General features: G+C 38.7%; 1 protein-coding gene across 1 annotated transcript in view; it reads right to left on the minus strand.

The window, feature by feature from the left end:
• Positions 1-5,700, minus strand: part of LOC128741857 (uncharacterized) — a 37,712-nt gene extending 32,012 nt beyond the window's left edge. The window contains exons 1-3 of the mRNA XM_053837961.1: positions 5,498-5,700; positions 5,249-5,443; positions 4,498-5,192 (exon numbers count right to left, since the gene is read on the minus strand). Coding sequence (XP_053693936.1) covers positions 4,498-5,192; positions 5,249-5,443; positions 5,498-5,629 — 1,022 coding nt within the window. The 5' untranslated portion in view covers positions 5,630-5,700. The remainder of the gene's footprint in view (positions 1-4,497; positions 5,193-5,248; positions 5,444-5,497) is intronic.
• Between the last annotated feature and the right edge of the window lie 13,344 nt (positions 5,701-19,044).

Consider the following 19,044-nt stretch of genomic DNA (forward strand, 5'->3'; position numbering starts at 1 on the left):
CCGAAACCGGGTGCTAGAATTAACCGGCGGCCTCCCACTAACTGGTGGGACAAAGAGTGCTCTGACCTGTATGCGAAAAAATCTACGGCGTATAAGGACTTTCGAAAACGTGGTTCGATAGAACTGCTTAGGAAGTACGATGTACTTGAGAGGCAGATGAAAAGCTTGATGAAAGCAAAAAACGCGGTATTTGGCGCCGGTTCGTGAACGGATTATCTAGAGAAACAGCGATGAATACTCGTTGGCAATCTGCTAGACGCATGCGAAATCGTAACGTTACAAACGAAAGCGCGGAATATTCGAATCGATGGATCTTCGATTTTGCCAAGAAAGTTTGTCCGGACTCTGTACCGGCCTCGTCGATTATAAACGAACCACCGTTTTCAATGTCAGAATTCTCAATTGCTCTCCTTTCGTGCAACAATAATGCTCCAGGGTTAGACGAAACTAAATTCAAATTGTTGAGAAATCTATCTAACCCTGTGAAAAGGCGTCTATTGAACCTGTTCAATAGGTTTCTTGAGCTAAATATTGTACCGCATGACTGGAGACAGGTCAAAGTTATTGCCATTCGGAAACCAGGAAAACCAGCCTCCGACCACAATTCGTACAGGCCGATTGCAATGCTCTCCTGTATCCGGAAATTGATGGAGAAAATGATCTTATTTCGTTTAGACAAAAGGGTTGAAACGAACGGCTTGCTTTCAAATACTCAATTTGGCTTTCGTAAAGGTAAAGGAACGAACGATTGCTTAGCGTTGCTTTCTACAGAAATACAACTCGCTTTTGCTCGTAAAGAGGAAATGGCATCCGTATTCTTGGATATCAAAGGAGCTTTTGATTCAGTTTCCGTGGAGTTCTTACCGAGAAGCTTCATTCACGAGGACTTTCACCAAACTTGAATAATTTTCTGCTCAATTTGTTGTCAGAAAAACGTATGCTTTTTAAACATGACGATCTGACAACCTCACGAATCAGCTTCATGGGCCTCCCCCAGGGCTCTTGCTTAAGTCCTCTGTTGTATAATTTCTACGTTAACGACATTGTCGAATGTCTTGCCAACCCATGCACGCTAAAAGAACTTGCTGACGATAGCGTTGTATCCGTTACGGGAAACAAAATCGATGATCTGCAAGGTCCTTTGCAAGATACTTTGGACAATTTGTCCAGCTGGGCTCTTAACTTAAGAGCCTTAAGCTTGGTATCGATTTCTCCCCGGAGAAAACTGAGCTGGTCGTTTTCTCACGGAAGCACGATCCAGTACAACTGCAGCTTCTACTAACGGGCAGAACGATCTCGCAGGTTTAAGTCACAAAATATCTCGGGGTCTGGTTCGACTCTTGGGCATGCCATATTAGGTATCTGAAACAAAAATGCCAACAGAGGATCAATTTTCTTCGTACAATAACCGGACCGGAACCGGATTTTCTTCGTTCAATAACTGGTGGGGCGCCCACCCAGGAGATCTTATAAGGTTCTACCAAACAACGATACTGTCGGTTCTCGAATACGGTTGTTTCTGCGTCCGCTCAGCCGCGAACACGCACATTATTAAACTAGAGAGAATACAGTATTGCAGTTTGCGTATTGCCTTACGATGTATGCAATCGACACATACGGTGAGTCTCGAAGTGCTGGCTGGTGTTCTTCCGTTGAAACACCGTTTTTGGGAACTGTCCTACCGTTTGCTCATGTGAGGTTATGAACCCATTAGTGATTTGTAATTTTGAGAGGCTTGTCGAACTTCAATTTCAAAGTAGATTCATGACTTTATATTTCGATTACATGACTCAAGATATCAGCCCCTCTTCATACACTTCCTTTTGTGTCGCGTCGCAAGATACTTCTGATTCTGCTATATTCTTCGATATCACCATGAAAGAAGACATAATTGGTATCCCGGATCAAATTCGTGCACTTCAGATTCCTAAGATTTTTGACGTAGGACTACGTCTTTGTTTACTATACTGGGATTGGGTAGCACTTTGTGAAAACGAAAATAGAAGTGTAACGTTTACATGAAAGATTTCAAATGCTAATAACTACTAAACTACTGAACTAAACAGAACAATTTATATGTCGTTGGATAGATAAAAGGACCAGCAATTTTATGAAGGGGGATAGAGAGCAATTTTATGAAGAACATAAGTGGGGGGGCTTCCATACAAATAACACACAAATTTCCATAAAATTCGAGAACTACTCAAGCAAATGGAACCAAATTTAACATGTGGGAGTTTCAGGAGGCAAGAACTCCCCTCTTTAGGAGGGGGGCTCCCATACAAATAATACACATATTTCCACATAACTCGAGAACTAATCAAGCAAATGGAACCAAATTTAGCAGATGCGGTTTTTGGAGGCATGAATTTATTTTATGATGGTTTGAGCGCCTCACCCCTGTGGTAGGAGGATAAGAACTCTCATACAAATAAAATAGAAATTTTTGCGTATTTGCCATATTTTTTGCTATGTAACAAGTGGTAAGCTGTGAAAGTAAACTAGTGAAACCTTCTCGGAGCAAAAGACAGTATATCGACGGCGCTAACTTACGTGCCTGTTGCCATTCATGTCAAAAGAGAGGGACATTCGAATGGCTCATCATATTTGCGATGAACGTGCTTTGGTTTTAATGTTATTTGTAACCAATGACCCTTTTAAAGGCCACAAGCGAGAGTAAGTAAGATAATTGAAACCTGTACACAATAAGTGCATCATATAAGCTTACAAATAGAAACTTTGAGCTTTGTTTATATTTTGAACTTAGAGAAGAAACGATGAATTCGTGTTGTTACTTCCAATATGGCGCGGCTTGCAGTACTTGTAAAAGGTAAATTATCGTAATAGACAGTATGTCCAAAGTAAGTTTGCATCTGAACGATGTTATTTTGTCTACCACCATCTCCAGAAAAATTAAAATTGTGAAAAATTCCACGTGCCTTGAAACGGCAATTTGGAGTTCGCCGACATGCTGCATTTTCACCGAATATCTTTAAAAAAGCGATAGGCGAAATTGGGAAACAAAAAACGCCTCCAGTATCTCTTGTTTTACTACAAATACATTCAAAATATCTAAAAATAGTCTTTCGCGGTTTGAAATTAGATATAAAGTCATAAGAAACGCAAAATCAGAAAAGTGTTGCAAGTAACCCTGTTTACTGGGTAACACCCCTATTTTCAGTTCATTCTACAGATTCATTTAGTTTATATTTTTTCTCATAATCATAAATCAAAAGTACTCACCACTATACAAGTTTTTGCTACTTACACTTGGTATACTTCGAAAGTTCCACCCGGATCACCCGGATAATCGAATCATCATTTTTGGTACAAAATTTTTTTTGGTATGTCAAGTTTTTTGATTTTAGGTATCAGAAATGTTTAATTTATTATTGATCTATCTTCCCAAAAGTCAAAAAAAATCCTTTCTTACGATTTTTTCCACTGATGATTACAATAATGATGATGATGATGATGATGATTTTTAAGTAAGAAAATTGATTCCATCATCGCAGGGTTTATTTTTAATTTGTTTGCCGATAAAAGGTATATAAGAAAGGAATTTTGTAACTTTAGGGATAAATCAATACTTGTCTAGTTGGAATCATCATGTAGCATGAAAACTATAACATTAAAGTTTAAATTAAATCATTGTAGAAAAAAATTTTTTTTTTTGCACCCGGATAATCGAGTCTAAAAACCCGGATAATCGAATCCCCGGATAATCGAGTCCAGCCTGTACACTCAAAGCAGTCATGGTAATCATTAATACGCGTTGAAGGTTAATTTCTGGGTAATCAAGTATTGTCGTTATTCGGGGAGAAATTCTTGATACGGCAAGAGCCACCCCGTCTCTCGGCTGGTAAAGTAAGTAACATAACCCATAATTGCTAGCTTATTGGCGCTCTAATGTAACATTTCTTTTTATAAATTCTTAAGCCTAAACCAAGTTGTAAACTATGTTAGAGTATTAGAGGTTTTCACATAGCGCTTACTATGTTGCGTATACGGCGTATTGCGTATTTATACTGTCGCTACTAGCATAACAATTCCATCTCCATAGAAACTGGAAACTAAAAGAAACTGTAATGCAAACAGCGGCAGTATATACACGGAATACACCGTTTACGCAATATAGCAAGCGCTACGTGAACACCCCTATTGAAAATCGATCAGGAAATCACTAAGTGCTAAATTATTAGCGTTCAAAACCTGACCAGTTTGCGAGAAAGATAGTTTGACTCCCTATCCAGCCATCTAGCCTATTGAGGATTGCAGAAATATAATATTACATACAGCACATGTAACATGTATACATGAAGAATCGTATAATCACATGCAGGGATACATGTTGCTTTCGCTCATGATAGTCATGTAACCCATGTAGTCGTGTTTTGTACACAACCCCTCTGATCTTGCTTTCAATCTGATACATAAAAGCAATTATAAATATAAGTATTCTTCGCAAATACTAAATAATAAATAGATAAAACTTACTTTTTTTTTGCACTAAATGGCATATTATCCGTTACTTTGCGTTTTTTAGATTTGTTCAAACACGGAGTCACAGCCGCTTTGAGGGACTCATCGGGTTTATCCAAACTTTCAGAAGAACCAACTGCACCAACTATTTTTTTCAGACCATGAAACATACGAGTAATTGATCCACTCCTTCGTTTCTTTTTCTTTTTTTCCGTCGCACTGCAAACTAATGTACTGTTATGCAAATCTCCAGCTAACCGAATGTTAGTTACAGAATCATTAATTTTGTCAAAAACACTCTCGGGAATTACACCAATTTTATGAGAGTTTTCTATCAACAATTGTATAACTTTAACATGGCTAGCCAGGCGCTGTTGGATCATTTGTGCTATGGGCATTAAATTTGGAGCAAAAATTATAGCCAGATTCTCTGCCGTCATCTTGTTAGCGCTCGAATGGAGGGAAACGGTGTGCAAAAATTGCATAAAAAATGCCAACGTATTGACAGTTATTGGTGGAAGCAGCAAACATGTTATCATTAGATTATGTACTTTATGTTCACCGGATAAAAGACATCTTATTAAAGCTTCTTGAATGTTGCCTGTCGGTAACAGCGGTTCCGGAAGATCACGAAAGAATGTTTTCAAGATATTGGCAATGTCTATTACATGATATGATTTTGCCAGATATTTTCCTGATTCGATACTAGCCTGTAAAGAGCTGTAACATTATTTACCTATAAGCTAGATTTTAAAATATAATTTACTTTAATTTCTAGTTGTCTTTTCGCGGATCCGGCTTTCCTAAATAATCCTTCCGTGTTGATTTGTTCTAAAATACGTTGACAGGCATTTGAAACAAACAGAGGAACCTGCGCGACATACCCATTTGCTAGAATAACGTCTGTTAACTCCAATGTATGCAGCGGCACGTTAAAAATTCGTTTATAGTGCGACTTTTCCTAAAAGTAAAATTACCATTTTACGTTAGAATGCTTATCGACCTTATCTTATACCTGTCCAATTTTCAGCCGCTTTTCTTTTCTATACTTAATTCCATGTTCACGTAGTTCACTCAAGATTATATTAGTTATATCTTCCTTGTTTTCAATATCGTTTATGAACATTTGAGGACCTAGCTTATTCATGATTTATTCATGCATTTTATGTTTTCAATACCAAATCCCAAATAAAACTGATGCAATGAATACTGAATGAATGACCAACATACAAAACTCCTTCGAAAAGCGAATACAAAACTGGTTAAAATCTTAAAATGTCAACGGTGAGATTGAGATTTTCGCTTTCGCTTGAATCGTTCGAATCTTCGTCTTCGAATACAACAGCTATGCAAGGGGTATCCAACAGCTATGGTTACAGCACACCGCAGCAAAAAAAATATTGTTTATCTCTCTGCACTGAGAAAAAAACATGGTAATGCGGAGCTACAGAGATCAAGAGGTTTCCAACAGCAATGATTACTATTACTACGCACAGTAGAATCAAGGGGTTTCCAACAGCAATGATTACTACGCACCTTCGAATAAAGTTACTTTTGATTACTTTACTGATTACTTCTGATTAGCAGTAATCAATCTCTTATGATTACTAAAAATTAGTCATGATTACCAATGATTACTTAAGATTATCATTGATTACTATATACTGATTACCTTTGATTACCTAATTAATTCATAAATGATTACAAAAGTAATCTCTGGTTACTACGCACTGATACGCCTTGCTGGAAACCCCTTGAGTAGAATCAATTCGCTATGACGCAAGGGTATGTAATCATGCTATCTCTTTCTCATGTAGGAGTGAAGAGAGCATCCTTCAACTAGTTCCAGGGGTTTGAAACGAACGTCAAATGCATATGATTGCAATGTAACCGTTTTTTCTGACGTTTCGGTCCGAGTGACGGCTAACGCTTTATTCAATGGAAATTCTAATTGCCGGCGAACTAGTTGAAGGATGCTCTCTTCACTCCTACATGAGAAAGAGATAGCATGATTACATACCCTTGACTAGAGTGACTATATACAGAGTGGCGACAATGTCAAAATTGGAATGATAATTATCTGTCAGTGTCATTCCAATCGAGCAGACGACCTATCCAACGCCTATGCAGGAAAGAGAAAGAAAAACCTTGGAAAAGCCGCATTGCATACATTTGGGATGACTTGTCGCCACTCTGTATATAGTCACTCTACCCTTGACTAGTTCGCCGGCAATTAGAATTTCCATTGAATAAAGCGTTAGCCGTCACTCGGACCGAAACGTCAGAAAAAACGGTTACATTGCAATCATATGCATTTGACGTTCGTTTCAAACCCCTGCTATGACGGCGCCGCAGTGGAGACACCTAAATTAGTTTCGAGTTTGTGTGAAGCAGAATAGCGATTTGTTAAAGAGTGCAAAAGACAGAATATGTCGTAAATAATTTTCACGCATTCAGCTACGGGCAGTACTGTAGGTGGAAAAGAGGTCGAGCGGTGCCGTCATAGCGAATATATATAGAATGCCACACTGAGAAAACTTTTCGTATAGTTTTTATGGGTCCCACCTTGGGTCCCACACATAGATTTTTGCAATGTGCCCAGTTAATGAACTTTATGTGCCAAACAGTTATAATTTATGGATACGCGAAACTTTTGCACATACTATTCATATGCGTATATTTTTTATGTGTATAATTGCACATACTATTCATATGCGTATAATTTTTATGTGTATTTCTGGGAGGATTGTGTTTATATGCGGCTCATGATAACTATAGGGAATTTCATATGGAAATTTACTATTAGTTATGTGCAGAATATTTTGAGTGCAGTGTCGCTGTTTTTCTACAGGACTCATTGTGGTAAACATGATGCTAGAGTGACTATATACAGAGTGGCGACAAGTCATCCCAAATGTATGCAATGCGGTTTTTCCAAGGTTTTTCTTTCTCTTTCCTGCATACGCGTTGGATAGGTCGTCTGCTCGATTGGAATGACACTGACAGATAATTATCATTCCAATTTTGACATTGTCGCCACTCTGTATATAGTCACTCTACATGATGCTAAAAATCTGTATTAAATGAATCGGGAACTTCATTGTCAAAGTTGCTCATTGTTTTTTATCTGTTCTTTATTGTGCATTTATTGTCAGTTCAGAGAAAAATTCTCATCGAGCGATTTTGAACGAAAAAGAAGAAGCAACCCCGCAGTTGTCAAACTTCTCAAACACTGAAACAAAAACGCCGTTATGAATAACACGTGATACACTCATAATTGGAAATGCACAAAAATAAAATTTTGCGCAAATCGTCACAAAAAAATTTTATTCCGAAGAACTAACGTCTGTTTTTTTTTTCATTTAAATATAGAAGAACGTTTATCTAGTCACATATTGCCATATTTTACTTACTCACATATTGAAAAAAACGTCACGTCGAAATTTATTTGTTTATAACATTCAAACAACCGAACCGATTTTAATGATTTTGGTTCCAAATGAAAAGTTTTCCGATGAAGTTTTTAGGAAAAGTATTAAGCTGAAGCAATAAAACGAAATACACTTCTAATTAAAAATATGCGTGAATAATAATCTTTTAATTATGTTGGATTTGGAGTAGGCCAAAAATAAATTACCCATAATCTGTACCTATTCAGCTTTTTACGAGCCATGCTGGTAGACGTGTTCGTAATATTTGAACAACATTTTTGACATTTCCCTAATACATCGCACGTTTTCTTACCTAGGTCTATAGAACAAGACAAATTTTGATATTTAACTTTTGTCATACAAATAAGATACTAAGTTGAATTTATATTTTATAAACATTATGTACTTCTTTAGATTTGGATTTAAGAAAGAATTATCTGATAAACAGTGTAGAAGCCAGACAGGATATAATTTATCAGGTAGAAATATCTACGCTTTCTGGAAAAGAATATGAATGAATGGGAAAACCCGGTTTTAGTTTAGGAAATCAGGATTCATGGGAAGTCCAGGCGTAGAAATTGTATGTCTCGAAGCGCACGTGACGTGGCATTGAAATTGATTTGAGCGAGGATGTTTGGAGAGTCCAGTTCGCCCACTAAAACTTTCCTGATTAACAGAACTCTTTCAGTTTTTCTCCTATTGTCGAGAGTTTCAATGTTGAGTAGGTTGCAGTGGTCTGGATACGGCGGAAGCACTAAAGGGTTTCACCAGAGTAGAAATCTCAAAGCATACCGTAAGAATTTTGTTTGTACTGCTTCCAACCTGGAGGACCAAATTCCAGTGAGGGGCTCCAAACTTCAGCAGCATACTCTAGGATAGAACACACAATAGAGAAGTACAGCGAACGTAAGCAAGGTGGATATCTAAATTCTTTGGATACCCTAAATATGAAGCCCAAATTTTGATTGCCTTTAGATATTACATATGAGTAGTGTTTCCGAAAACAGAGGCTCGTATCAAGAAGACTTGGGAGTTCTTTGATTACATTTACCCTTCCAGTATTTCGTTGCTGATGCGGTAGTTTCATATAATAGGTTCTTTCATGCGACTAAAAGAGGTGATCGAACACCTGCGCACGCTAGTGGAAAGCTCATTCTTTAGACACCAGTCTGCAAAAATGTCGATTAGTTTTTGTAGTTCACAGCAATCTTCAATTGATTTGACCGGCACAAACATTTGTGGAAGTACAGCACAAACGTCGTTAAAGAATAAGGAAAACAATAGCGGTATGAGGTTACTTCTTTGTGGAACGATATTGAAAAACATACAGGACAGTCCATCCGCTTGCCGCAACCATCTGCGTGATTCAAAAGGACACGAGGGTGTCCCCGAAACGCGCACGTAGCACATCACTTACTCCAGAGTAGCGTTGATCAGCCGCGTCAGTTTATCCGGAAAACCGTACTCAATGTATAAAACGCTTACTAAATAATAGTCCGCCATCTTGGATTTCAAAATGGTGTCAAACATCTATTTTCGACTACTGGCAGTTAGCTCCGATCTTAAAAAGTCTATTTTGCAATACATGATGATTTTTCATGAAAAATGCTAAATAATAGTCCGTCATCTTGGATTTCAAAATAATCTCAAACATCTATTTTCAACTACTGGCAGTTAGACCCGTTCTAAAAAAGTCTAATTGCAAGGGTTTTCATCTAAAATGCTAAACAATAGTCCATCATCTGGAATTTCAAAATGACAAATGTGTACCGTTCTGATTCAAACTTAGAACAGTCTCAAACTTCGAACACTTCAGAATAAAATGCTCGTTAGTATCGCTAATTTGATAAAATATTATGCTTATTGCACACCACCGTGTTCGTTAGACTGTCCTCTATCCGGTGAGGTATGACATTGAACTGTAGGACTCCTTGTAAGAAATCAGCAGGCGCTGAAAAAGAGTGAGAACTCAGATTTTAACTTCGTTCGCATACTCTTAGCGTTTCGTGCAAAAGTAGCTGTTTTTTCGTTTGCATTATTTTACCAATTTTAAAACATTTACCTCCCTACTTCACGATTATTAGGTAAGTGCAAGATATATATGTACTAAAGCATAGTTAAAATACAATATTTCTTGCATTATTTCAAAGATATTAGATAAATAAAAAGTGTTCGAAGTTTGAATCACGTTTTGAGGTGTGATTCAAATTTCGAACACCCACGAATAATATCCGGTTTTTCCGGATTTTCCTTCGAGAAAATGAATTATCTGCATTGTAAAGCTGTACAAAGTTAACTTGCTTTAGATGTGGTACATAAAGTTTGAAAATATTAGCAATTGACTACAGAACTACGGATTGAAACTAATTATTGTGTGAAAAATTTAAATCATACTGTTAGGTGGATTTAAAAAGACAGTGTTTAGAAAAAGGATGAAATTTCACTTATTTAAGTTGAATGACACTAAAAACATTAATACTTTTCAAAGTAATACAAGTGTTCGATGCCTGAGACTGAAATATTCCAGCTTTGAATGTCGACCATGAAAGTGTTCGAAGTTTGAATCAAAACCGAACAGCAGTTTTTTAGTGTTTTTCAATATAAATTAACATTTTATCCTCATTTTTAACATTTTAACACGAAGAGAATTAAATTGTCATGCTATTAAACCATTTATGGGAGTATAATAAAGATGTTTTCGAACATTTTTCTTTGAAGAAAGTTTCAGCATAGCTTAAGTGTTCGAAGTTTGAATCAAAACGGTATGTTTGTTTCTAATGGGATGCTTTTTTTAACCTTTTCTATGTCAATAATTCGTATTTACATTGCTAACTCTAAAAAAATATGTTTCTGCGTCGTTGAAATGTATATTTTAAATGTGTTTTTTAAATTTTTGAATTTTTGTGCGATTAAATGTATATTTTTGCAGGCTATGACTAAAAATAATTCAGCGTGTACACATAATGTTTATGTGTTTCTAAAGATGAATTTGTATCAGTGTTTTATCAGAACTGTCAGTTTCGGTTGTCAGTTGCGGTTGTCAGAATGAGCGCAAAACGCTAATTTTTCTCTGAACGGACAATACTTGATCGATGGATTCCGAGAGGAGTTCAGGTACTGTTTCAAACGTTCCAAAGGTAAAAAAATGACTAAATTGGCAACACAGTTCGTAATGTTTTATCGCCATAATTGGCAACACAGGCTCATTGCGTTTCTGTCGCAACCTTAACCGTGACTTCGTGTTAATCATACAAAAGCATTAAACAAATTGTTTTCGAATACGAACGTTATTGCTTTGTTATTGCTTGTTTGGATAATGAAGGATAAACTACGCTTTATTCACTATGAAATTTCGGCAAACCGGCGTTGAAAATACAAATTCATTTCATGCTGAATTTCATTCCGTTTCTTCTGATAGAACGGTAATTCCCAGTAATTCCTAGGTTTATTTCAAGCCCATGGCAGACAACCATGTTCTCGCCGCCAACATCTCGTGTGTGCGAAAATGAGATAGCAATTCAGCACTGCGTTTCACTCAACTGCCAGCAGTCTGATTTGGGCCCGCTGTCAAATTTTGAGCCCCGGACATGCTGTCGCTGACGTTTACTGCAGCTCGATATAGAGATGTCGATGGGGTGGTTTATTTACTTTACTCGATTGGTTCCAATAATGAAACAGCGATGATGACACAATTTGACATTTTATCTGTCAAAAGCTAAAAACGACCCTTTTTACGACCGTTCAGAAACACGACTGTTTCAACCGTCGTGTCCAGTAAAGGAATGCGCGCACAATATCTGTGCGCTGGTTGGTGCTGTCATCAGTGCGCTCATCGCTGTGTTTTCATGCCAGTAAAATGTTTTTAAATGTTCTTTTTCTTTTCGTCCGCATGAATTGAATCCCACAACTGCGTCCTTTTGCACCGATTTTTCAGAAATTTGAAGCAAGCGAAGTTTCCAATCGCATTACTTGGCAGCCTTATTTGAAATTTTAAACTGGTTGTCAAAATTTGACAATGAGATTCCTCTTTTGATGTATCTCAGGCACACACATATCCATAAATAATGTAAATATATTATCTGAACATGTGTGATGTTTACCACGCGCACTGCAGCGACACCCCAAGCAATTAAAAGTTCGAATATTACTTGACACGCGAACTCGAAAGTTCATAATTAGTTCAGATTAAGTTCCCTGGAACTTTATTGCTGATTTGCTTTCTGACAGCTCAAGCACCCACACTAACGAACACGAAATACGCTTGTATATACATGATGTTTACCTGATTTTGGGGAACAGCTGATGCTGGAGGAAAAAACCGAAAAATAGCGATTACTAGTTGTGTTTCTCCGTTTGTTACACTACAGAGCACATATTTCGCTCAAATTTTCCATCCTGTTTCAAATTCAAGCACATATTTTGAAAATTTGCTGGTATTTAAGCCAGCGGAAGACGAAATTCATTCTGTATTGTGAGTTTCATTGAAAATTATCCACCGCGCAACTCATAAATGAAATGCTCTTTCATAGTTCCCGGGTCGATTTTGATATTATTGGAAGAAATTACACAGAAATCATATAGTTTTAGTTACTATTGACGACCCAGTTAGGTAAACAACATGCCTGTTTACAGCATTCTGGCAACAGTTCTAGCGCGGTGTTTGCTTCAGGCGCGGTGTTTCCTTTAGACCGCGTTTAACTTTGGGCAAAGCACCCAATACCTTGGTGACAAAGGAATGCATCTCTTTTGTTTACTGTTGTTGTTTGCCTCATTTTCAAGCACCAATACACACATAACTGGAAAGCTCTATATCAAGTATACGTGGAACTAAATGCTTTAAGTGTGGGAGTACAACGGTTACGCCCTATTACAATGTTGTGCTGTTTTTCCATAAGCGGACCCCTCGATATCAAACCGTCTTTAGTGTCAAACACACAAACTGTTCAACTTTACGATTTCTTCAACCGCACATGTAAAACGTTCTATTAAATAAAACTGTTTTCCTTTCGATTACTCGCGAGTGCATATAGAGCTTTCTGACAGCTCAAGCACCCACACTAGCGAACACGAAATACGCGTGTATATACATGATGTTTACCTCATTTTGGGGAACAGCTGATGTTGGAGAAAAAAAACGAAAAATGGCGATTACTAGTTGTGTTTCTCCGTTTGCCACACTACAGAGCACATATTTCGCTCAAATTTTCCATCCTGTTTCAAATGCGCTGAGGTGCTAGCAATCCCACTATGCTATATCTTCAACAAGTCTTTTGTGCAAGGGAAATTTCCCGGAATATGGAAGCAATCCTTTATGTTTCCGGTGTTGAAAGCTGGGGACCGGCAGAACGTTAGAAATTACCGTGGCATCACTAGTCTGTCGGCTGGCTCCAAGCTATTCGAGATTATAGTGAGTGGCGTGGTTCTCTCCCGTACAAAGAATTACATCTCTACCTCTCAACATGGATTTGTCCCAGGTCGCTCCGTTTGTACTAACTTGCTGGAATTTACTTCGTCGTGTATATCGCATATGGAGCAGAAGGCACAAATCGACGTCATTTACGCCGATCTAAAAGCAGCTTTCGATCGTATTGATCACAAGATCCTTCTGTGTAAAATATCGCGACTTGGTGGTTCTCGTCGATTCGTTCAATGGTTGAGTTCGTACCTATGCAGTAGAATCTTACGCGTTAAGCTCGGCGCATGCATGTCTTCGGAATTCACTAATAATTCAGGAGTTCCGCAGGGAAGCAACATGGGACCCCTGTTATTCATGCTGTTTTTCAACGACATGACCTTGTCACTCGCATCTGGCTGCAAATTGGTGTATGCCGACGACCTTAAATTGTATCTGGTAGTTCGAACCATAGATGATTGCCTCCGTTTGCAGGACATGCTGAATGATTTCGTTGGCTGGTGTCGAAGAAACTGGCTCGTAATCAGTATTGCCAAGTGTGAGGTCATGACGTTTCACCGCATTTTAAAGCCAGTTTTGTTTGATTATCACGTCGATGGATTGCAACTGAGGAGAGTCGACCGTGTAAGTGATCTCGGGGTTCTCCTTGATGCGAAGCTCACTTTTCACTTACATCATGCCGCATTGATATCAAGAGCCACACGCCAGCTTGGTTTTATCTCCAAAATCGCCCGCGATTTCAAAGATCCACATTGCCTGAAAGCTCTCTATTGCTCTCTAGTTCGTCCAATACTGGAAAACTGCAATTTAGTTTGGTTTCCACATCAGTTGACTTGGAATTTGCGGATTGAGCGTATTCAAAAAAGGTTTGTCCGACTTGCATTACGTGAGCTTCCCTGGCGTGACCCCGTTAACCTGCCACCGTATCCGGATCGCTGCCGTCTACTCGGAATCGATACACTCGAGCGCCGTCGAAAATGGCAACAAGCAATTTTTATTGCAAAACTGATCAATGGTAATGTTATTGATTCACCGACACTTCTGTCTCTCCTGAACTTCCGCGCTTCTCAACGTACTCTCCGTTCAACTGGCTTGCTACAAACCAACTACCACCGAACATCATTTGGTTATCAGGAACCGATTACCGCGTGCATGAGGACCTTCGAAATGGTTGAACAATTGTTTAATTTTAATGAGTCAAAGCAGAAATTCGTCGCGAAACTAAAAGGATCGAATATTTTATAAAGTTGACGCACATTTATTAAGATTTTAAAAATTCAGATGAATGTTCTGTAGAAATAAATAAATAAAAAAAAAATAAATTCAAGCACATATTTTGAAATTTTGCTGGTATTTAAGCCAGCGGAGGACGAAATTCATTCTGTACCTTGCATCTCTTTTGTTTACTGTTGTTGTTTGCCTCATTTTCAAGCACCAATACACACATAACTGGAAAGCTCTATATCAAGTGTCGACGAACATTTAAAAGGGGCGGATAAGCCAACTGTCAAACAGAACGTGTGAGAGTTATTTTTTGCTGGAGCAGCATACACTCAAAATATTCTGCACATAACTAATGGTAAATTTCCATATGAAATTCAAGATGATTATCATCTGCCGCATATAAACACAATCCGCCAAGAAATACACATAGAAAATATACGGATATGAATAGTATGTGCAATTATACACATAAAAAATATACGCATATGAATAGTATGTGCAAAAGTTTCGCGTACCCATAAATTATAACTGTGTGGCATATAAAGTTCATTGACCAGGCACATTGCAAAAATCTATGTGTGGGACACATAGAAACTATACGAAAAGTTTTCTCAGTGTAGGAAAATGAACTCTCACTCGTTCTGTTTGACAGTTGGCTTATCCGCCCCTTTCAAATGTTAGTCGACAAGTATACGTGGAACTAAATGCTTTAAGTGTGGGAGTACAACGGTTACGCCCTATTACAATGTTTGTTTGTTTGTTTGTTTGTTTGTCTTTTATTGTCTAGTAGCGTAAGGTTTACCCTTTTAAAAATGCTACTTCCGATTTGTCGTTAAGTATAATAAAGTCTTACATTTCTACACAATTTTTAAACTAAAACTATTACACTAATTACGATTCCAAAATTCGATGCAGCCTCTCTTAAAAACTACTTCGGAATTTGCACGCTTTACTATAGTTGGTAAACAGTTCCAATTTATTACACCCCGGACGAACAATGAGTTGGCGTAATTCATGGTGTTATTTGCCGGTATAACTAAATTTTGCAAACGTCGACCGCGGGCATGTATCAATTTTCGGTACAGTGTGGCTGGAGCTTGTGTTGCTGTCAGCTTCCTCAGGAAAATGCAGGAACGATATGAGTAGAAGACTTGCAGCGGGCATCCCAACAAGTTTTTTTGGAGGTGGGTCACGTGATCATACCGGCTTAGCCCAAAGACAAAGCGCACACAGCAATTTAGAGCTACTCGAAGGCGATCAAAGCATGCTGTACTGAGGCGAACGTGAAAGACATCTCCGAAAAGAAAATGCGGTAGGATTAGCGATTTGAACATTTTTAGTTTAGTTTCAACCGGTGCCGCAGACATACACACATATAACGTCCGCAAACCAGCGCAGATCTTTCCGCACTGCTGTGTTATTAGGCCGTCCCATTGAAGATCGCTTTGGAATATAAATCCCAGATTACTAACCTTTTCTGACCACTGAATATTCTTGCCGTCCATCATGATGGCGGGTATCGATGACATTGACCTGTCAGTTCTTCGACGTCTGCTTGTAACTAACAGTGCCTTGCTTTTGTCAGCGTTAATCACCAAACCATTTCGCTGGGACCAATCAGAGATCATTTCCAGGTCTTCATTCACACTGCTGACTATATCGCGCATACTCGGACCGAGTCGTCCAATGTAGAGTTGAACATCATCGGCATACATTTGGATAGAGCAATACCTGAGAACCGTTGGAAGGTCATTTATATGGCAACAGAACAACAAAGGGCCAAGTACTGAGCCTTGGGGTACACCAGAAGTTACTTCTACCATATTCGAGAAGCGGCCATTGCAGAACACCGTTTGTTTTCTTCCTTGGAGATACGACTGGAGCAAGTTCACAGCTGCAGGAGAGAAGTTGAATTGGGTCCTAAAATTTGTGATAAAAAGATGATTTTTTAGAAGGAACGATAAAGCTTCCCATTATGACTACCAGAGTATAGTTTTTTCTTTTTTAAAAAGATGCAGAGCACTAAAAAATTAAAAAACAAAAATATTGTAATTTATTCTCCCTTGACATTAGAGATCTTCCTTGACATAACGAAAATAACACGTTTCTGGCAACAATGATAACTTTTTCTCACTGGCAACTCTGGTTTGACATTAGAGCAGCTGATCGTTTTGACAGTTACAGCTTCGCAGTTGTCTCTTGTGCTTGTCTGCGTATTGCTGGTCGTGAGGAAGTGGAACATCAAATTTGTACTAGTTATCGGATAAAAGTTTTAATTCGGGCAATGTATTCCAATCCATCGATTCACGGTGCTAGACTTTGTCCAAATCTAGTTTGCGCTAAGAATGACTAAACGATGTCAAACTGATGGCCAACAGTATAATCTCGGTACAATCGACCCCGCAGAACAGTATGAAAAAAAAAACGCCAACCGAAACTGGCACCGTATTATCAATCAGATTGGTATGGTATGATGGTATGTTCTGCTGTATCAGATGGTGGTATGTTCTGCTACTCCGATGTGAATCAGCAGTAGGGCGAACGGCAGACCAAAAATTAACGGCAATAGCCTAAAAATATAAAATTAAATATTATAATATGTGTTCCTAACCCTAACCTCATCGTTTCAAGCTAAAAACGACATAGGGCTTTAGGACCCAATTGTGCTCCCAATTTATCCAATAGTTCCCGATGAGGAATGGTGTCAAAAGCTTTCGAAAAATCCAATAAAAGCAGTATGCCTACTCCTTTTTTATCGACTATTCCCGCTAAGTCATCGTGAACCCTCAGCACGGCGGTTTTGATGCTTTGACCTACACGAAAACCAGCTTGGTATTCACTTAGTAGGTTGTTTCGGTCAATATATGAAGTCATTTGCTCTTTGAGAAGTTTCTCGAATATTTTTGACAATCCGCATAATATGCTTATAGGACGTAAATTCGTGATGACGTTTAGGTGAGGTTTCTTTTTTAGTGGCAAAACCTTTGCTTGTTTCCAACAACTCGGAAACGTAGAGGACGCAACGAGATGGTTATATAAGTGAGTTATGTGCTGGATAACCAACGGTAAGATGACCTTAATAAAGCCGATAGGTATACCATCCAGTCCTACAGCATTTGACTTGATTCCCCAGATAGTATTAGTAATTTCCCACCAATGTACTTGGCGAAAAGTGAAAGCGTACGGCGATGGGGATGTTGCGCTTGAAGAACCTCTTTCTATGGTGTCGCTGGTGGTATAGTTCGACAGAAAAACACTGTTTACTTCGTCAGGATCGAATTCGCTGAGCCGCGCTGTCTGATCTTTCCCAACACCCAGGCTCTTCACACGCTGCCACAAAACTTTTGAAGACATCCTGCTATCCAGGTACCTCTCAAGGTACAACTTTTTGGCTCGTGCAACTTCCGCATTCGCACGATTCCGTAGCCTCTTGTAATGCTGTCGTTTGAAACCCTTCAACTGCGGTGTAGCTGTTAACCAATCTCTGTATGCAAGGTCACGTTCGAGTAGGCAACGTCGAACACTGTCGTTAAACCACGCGTTGGATCTCCGACGGCTGGTCCTGGTTCGTAGAGGTATGCAGCAATCGTGTACTTCTTTGATATGGAAATTGAAGAATTCCAAGGATGCATCTGCATTTTCAATTTCATAGAAACTATTCCAAGGAATCGCGAGTATTGCATTTTCCAAAGCATGCGGGTCAAAGTTGACATAGTCCCGATAAGTGTTCACGTGTACGGGTTCTGAGACACTAAAGTCTGTTGAAGCGAATATAAGGTCATGCTGTGACAACCCGGGAAAACTGACCTGATTGAAGCGTATAATCTTTTCGTTTTTGTTGGTAATCAAAAGGTCTAATTGCGAACACCCTCCAGTGTGAAAAAACGTTGGCTCTTCACCAACAGACGACAACGAAAAATTACTGAGCATGGATTCTAACATTGCTCGCTTAGTACTTGGACGAAGCATGTCTGTGTTCAAATCCCCTACGATGAAAATATTTTCATAACTAACAGCATATTCAGTTAGCTTTTCAGTCAGAAAAGACGAACAATCATTGTCTGGTGGATTATAAACTACCATCAGCAGAATCTTTTCGCCGGACACCCGAAACTCTAATGCCAGGCACTCCGTCAGATCGATTGAATCCGTTGTTAGCACCGTCCCAAAAACCTTAGAGCACTTTAGTTGGTCCTTGTAGTAAACTGCAATTCCTCCACCACGTCTGTATGATCTATCATTGCGCACAACACTGTACCCGGCGATACCAATACTCCGATCACTGATTTTCGTAGTAAGCCATGACTCAGTGAAACACGCCACTTCTACTTTAGAATTAATAAGAACATTTCGTACTTCATCCAATTTTGTAGACTGACGCGCACATAAACTTTGGGCATTACCGTGGCATATGTTTAGCTTGCCAGCAATCAGAGCCGCGTTTAACACTGCTCCCGATATGTTCGTCGAGGTGTCATTATGTGCAGGCAACAT

The sequence above is a fragment of the Sabethes cyaneus genome, chromosome 1 (genome assembly GCF_943734655.1).
Source record: "Sabethes cyaneus chromosome 1, idSabCyanKW18_F2, whole genome shotgun sequence".
NCBI classification, from domain to species: Eukaryota; Metazoa; Arthropoda; class Insecta; order Diptera; family Culicidae; genus Sabethes; species Sabethes cyaneus.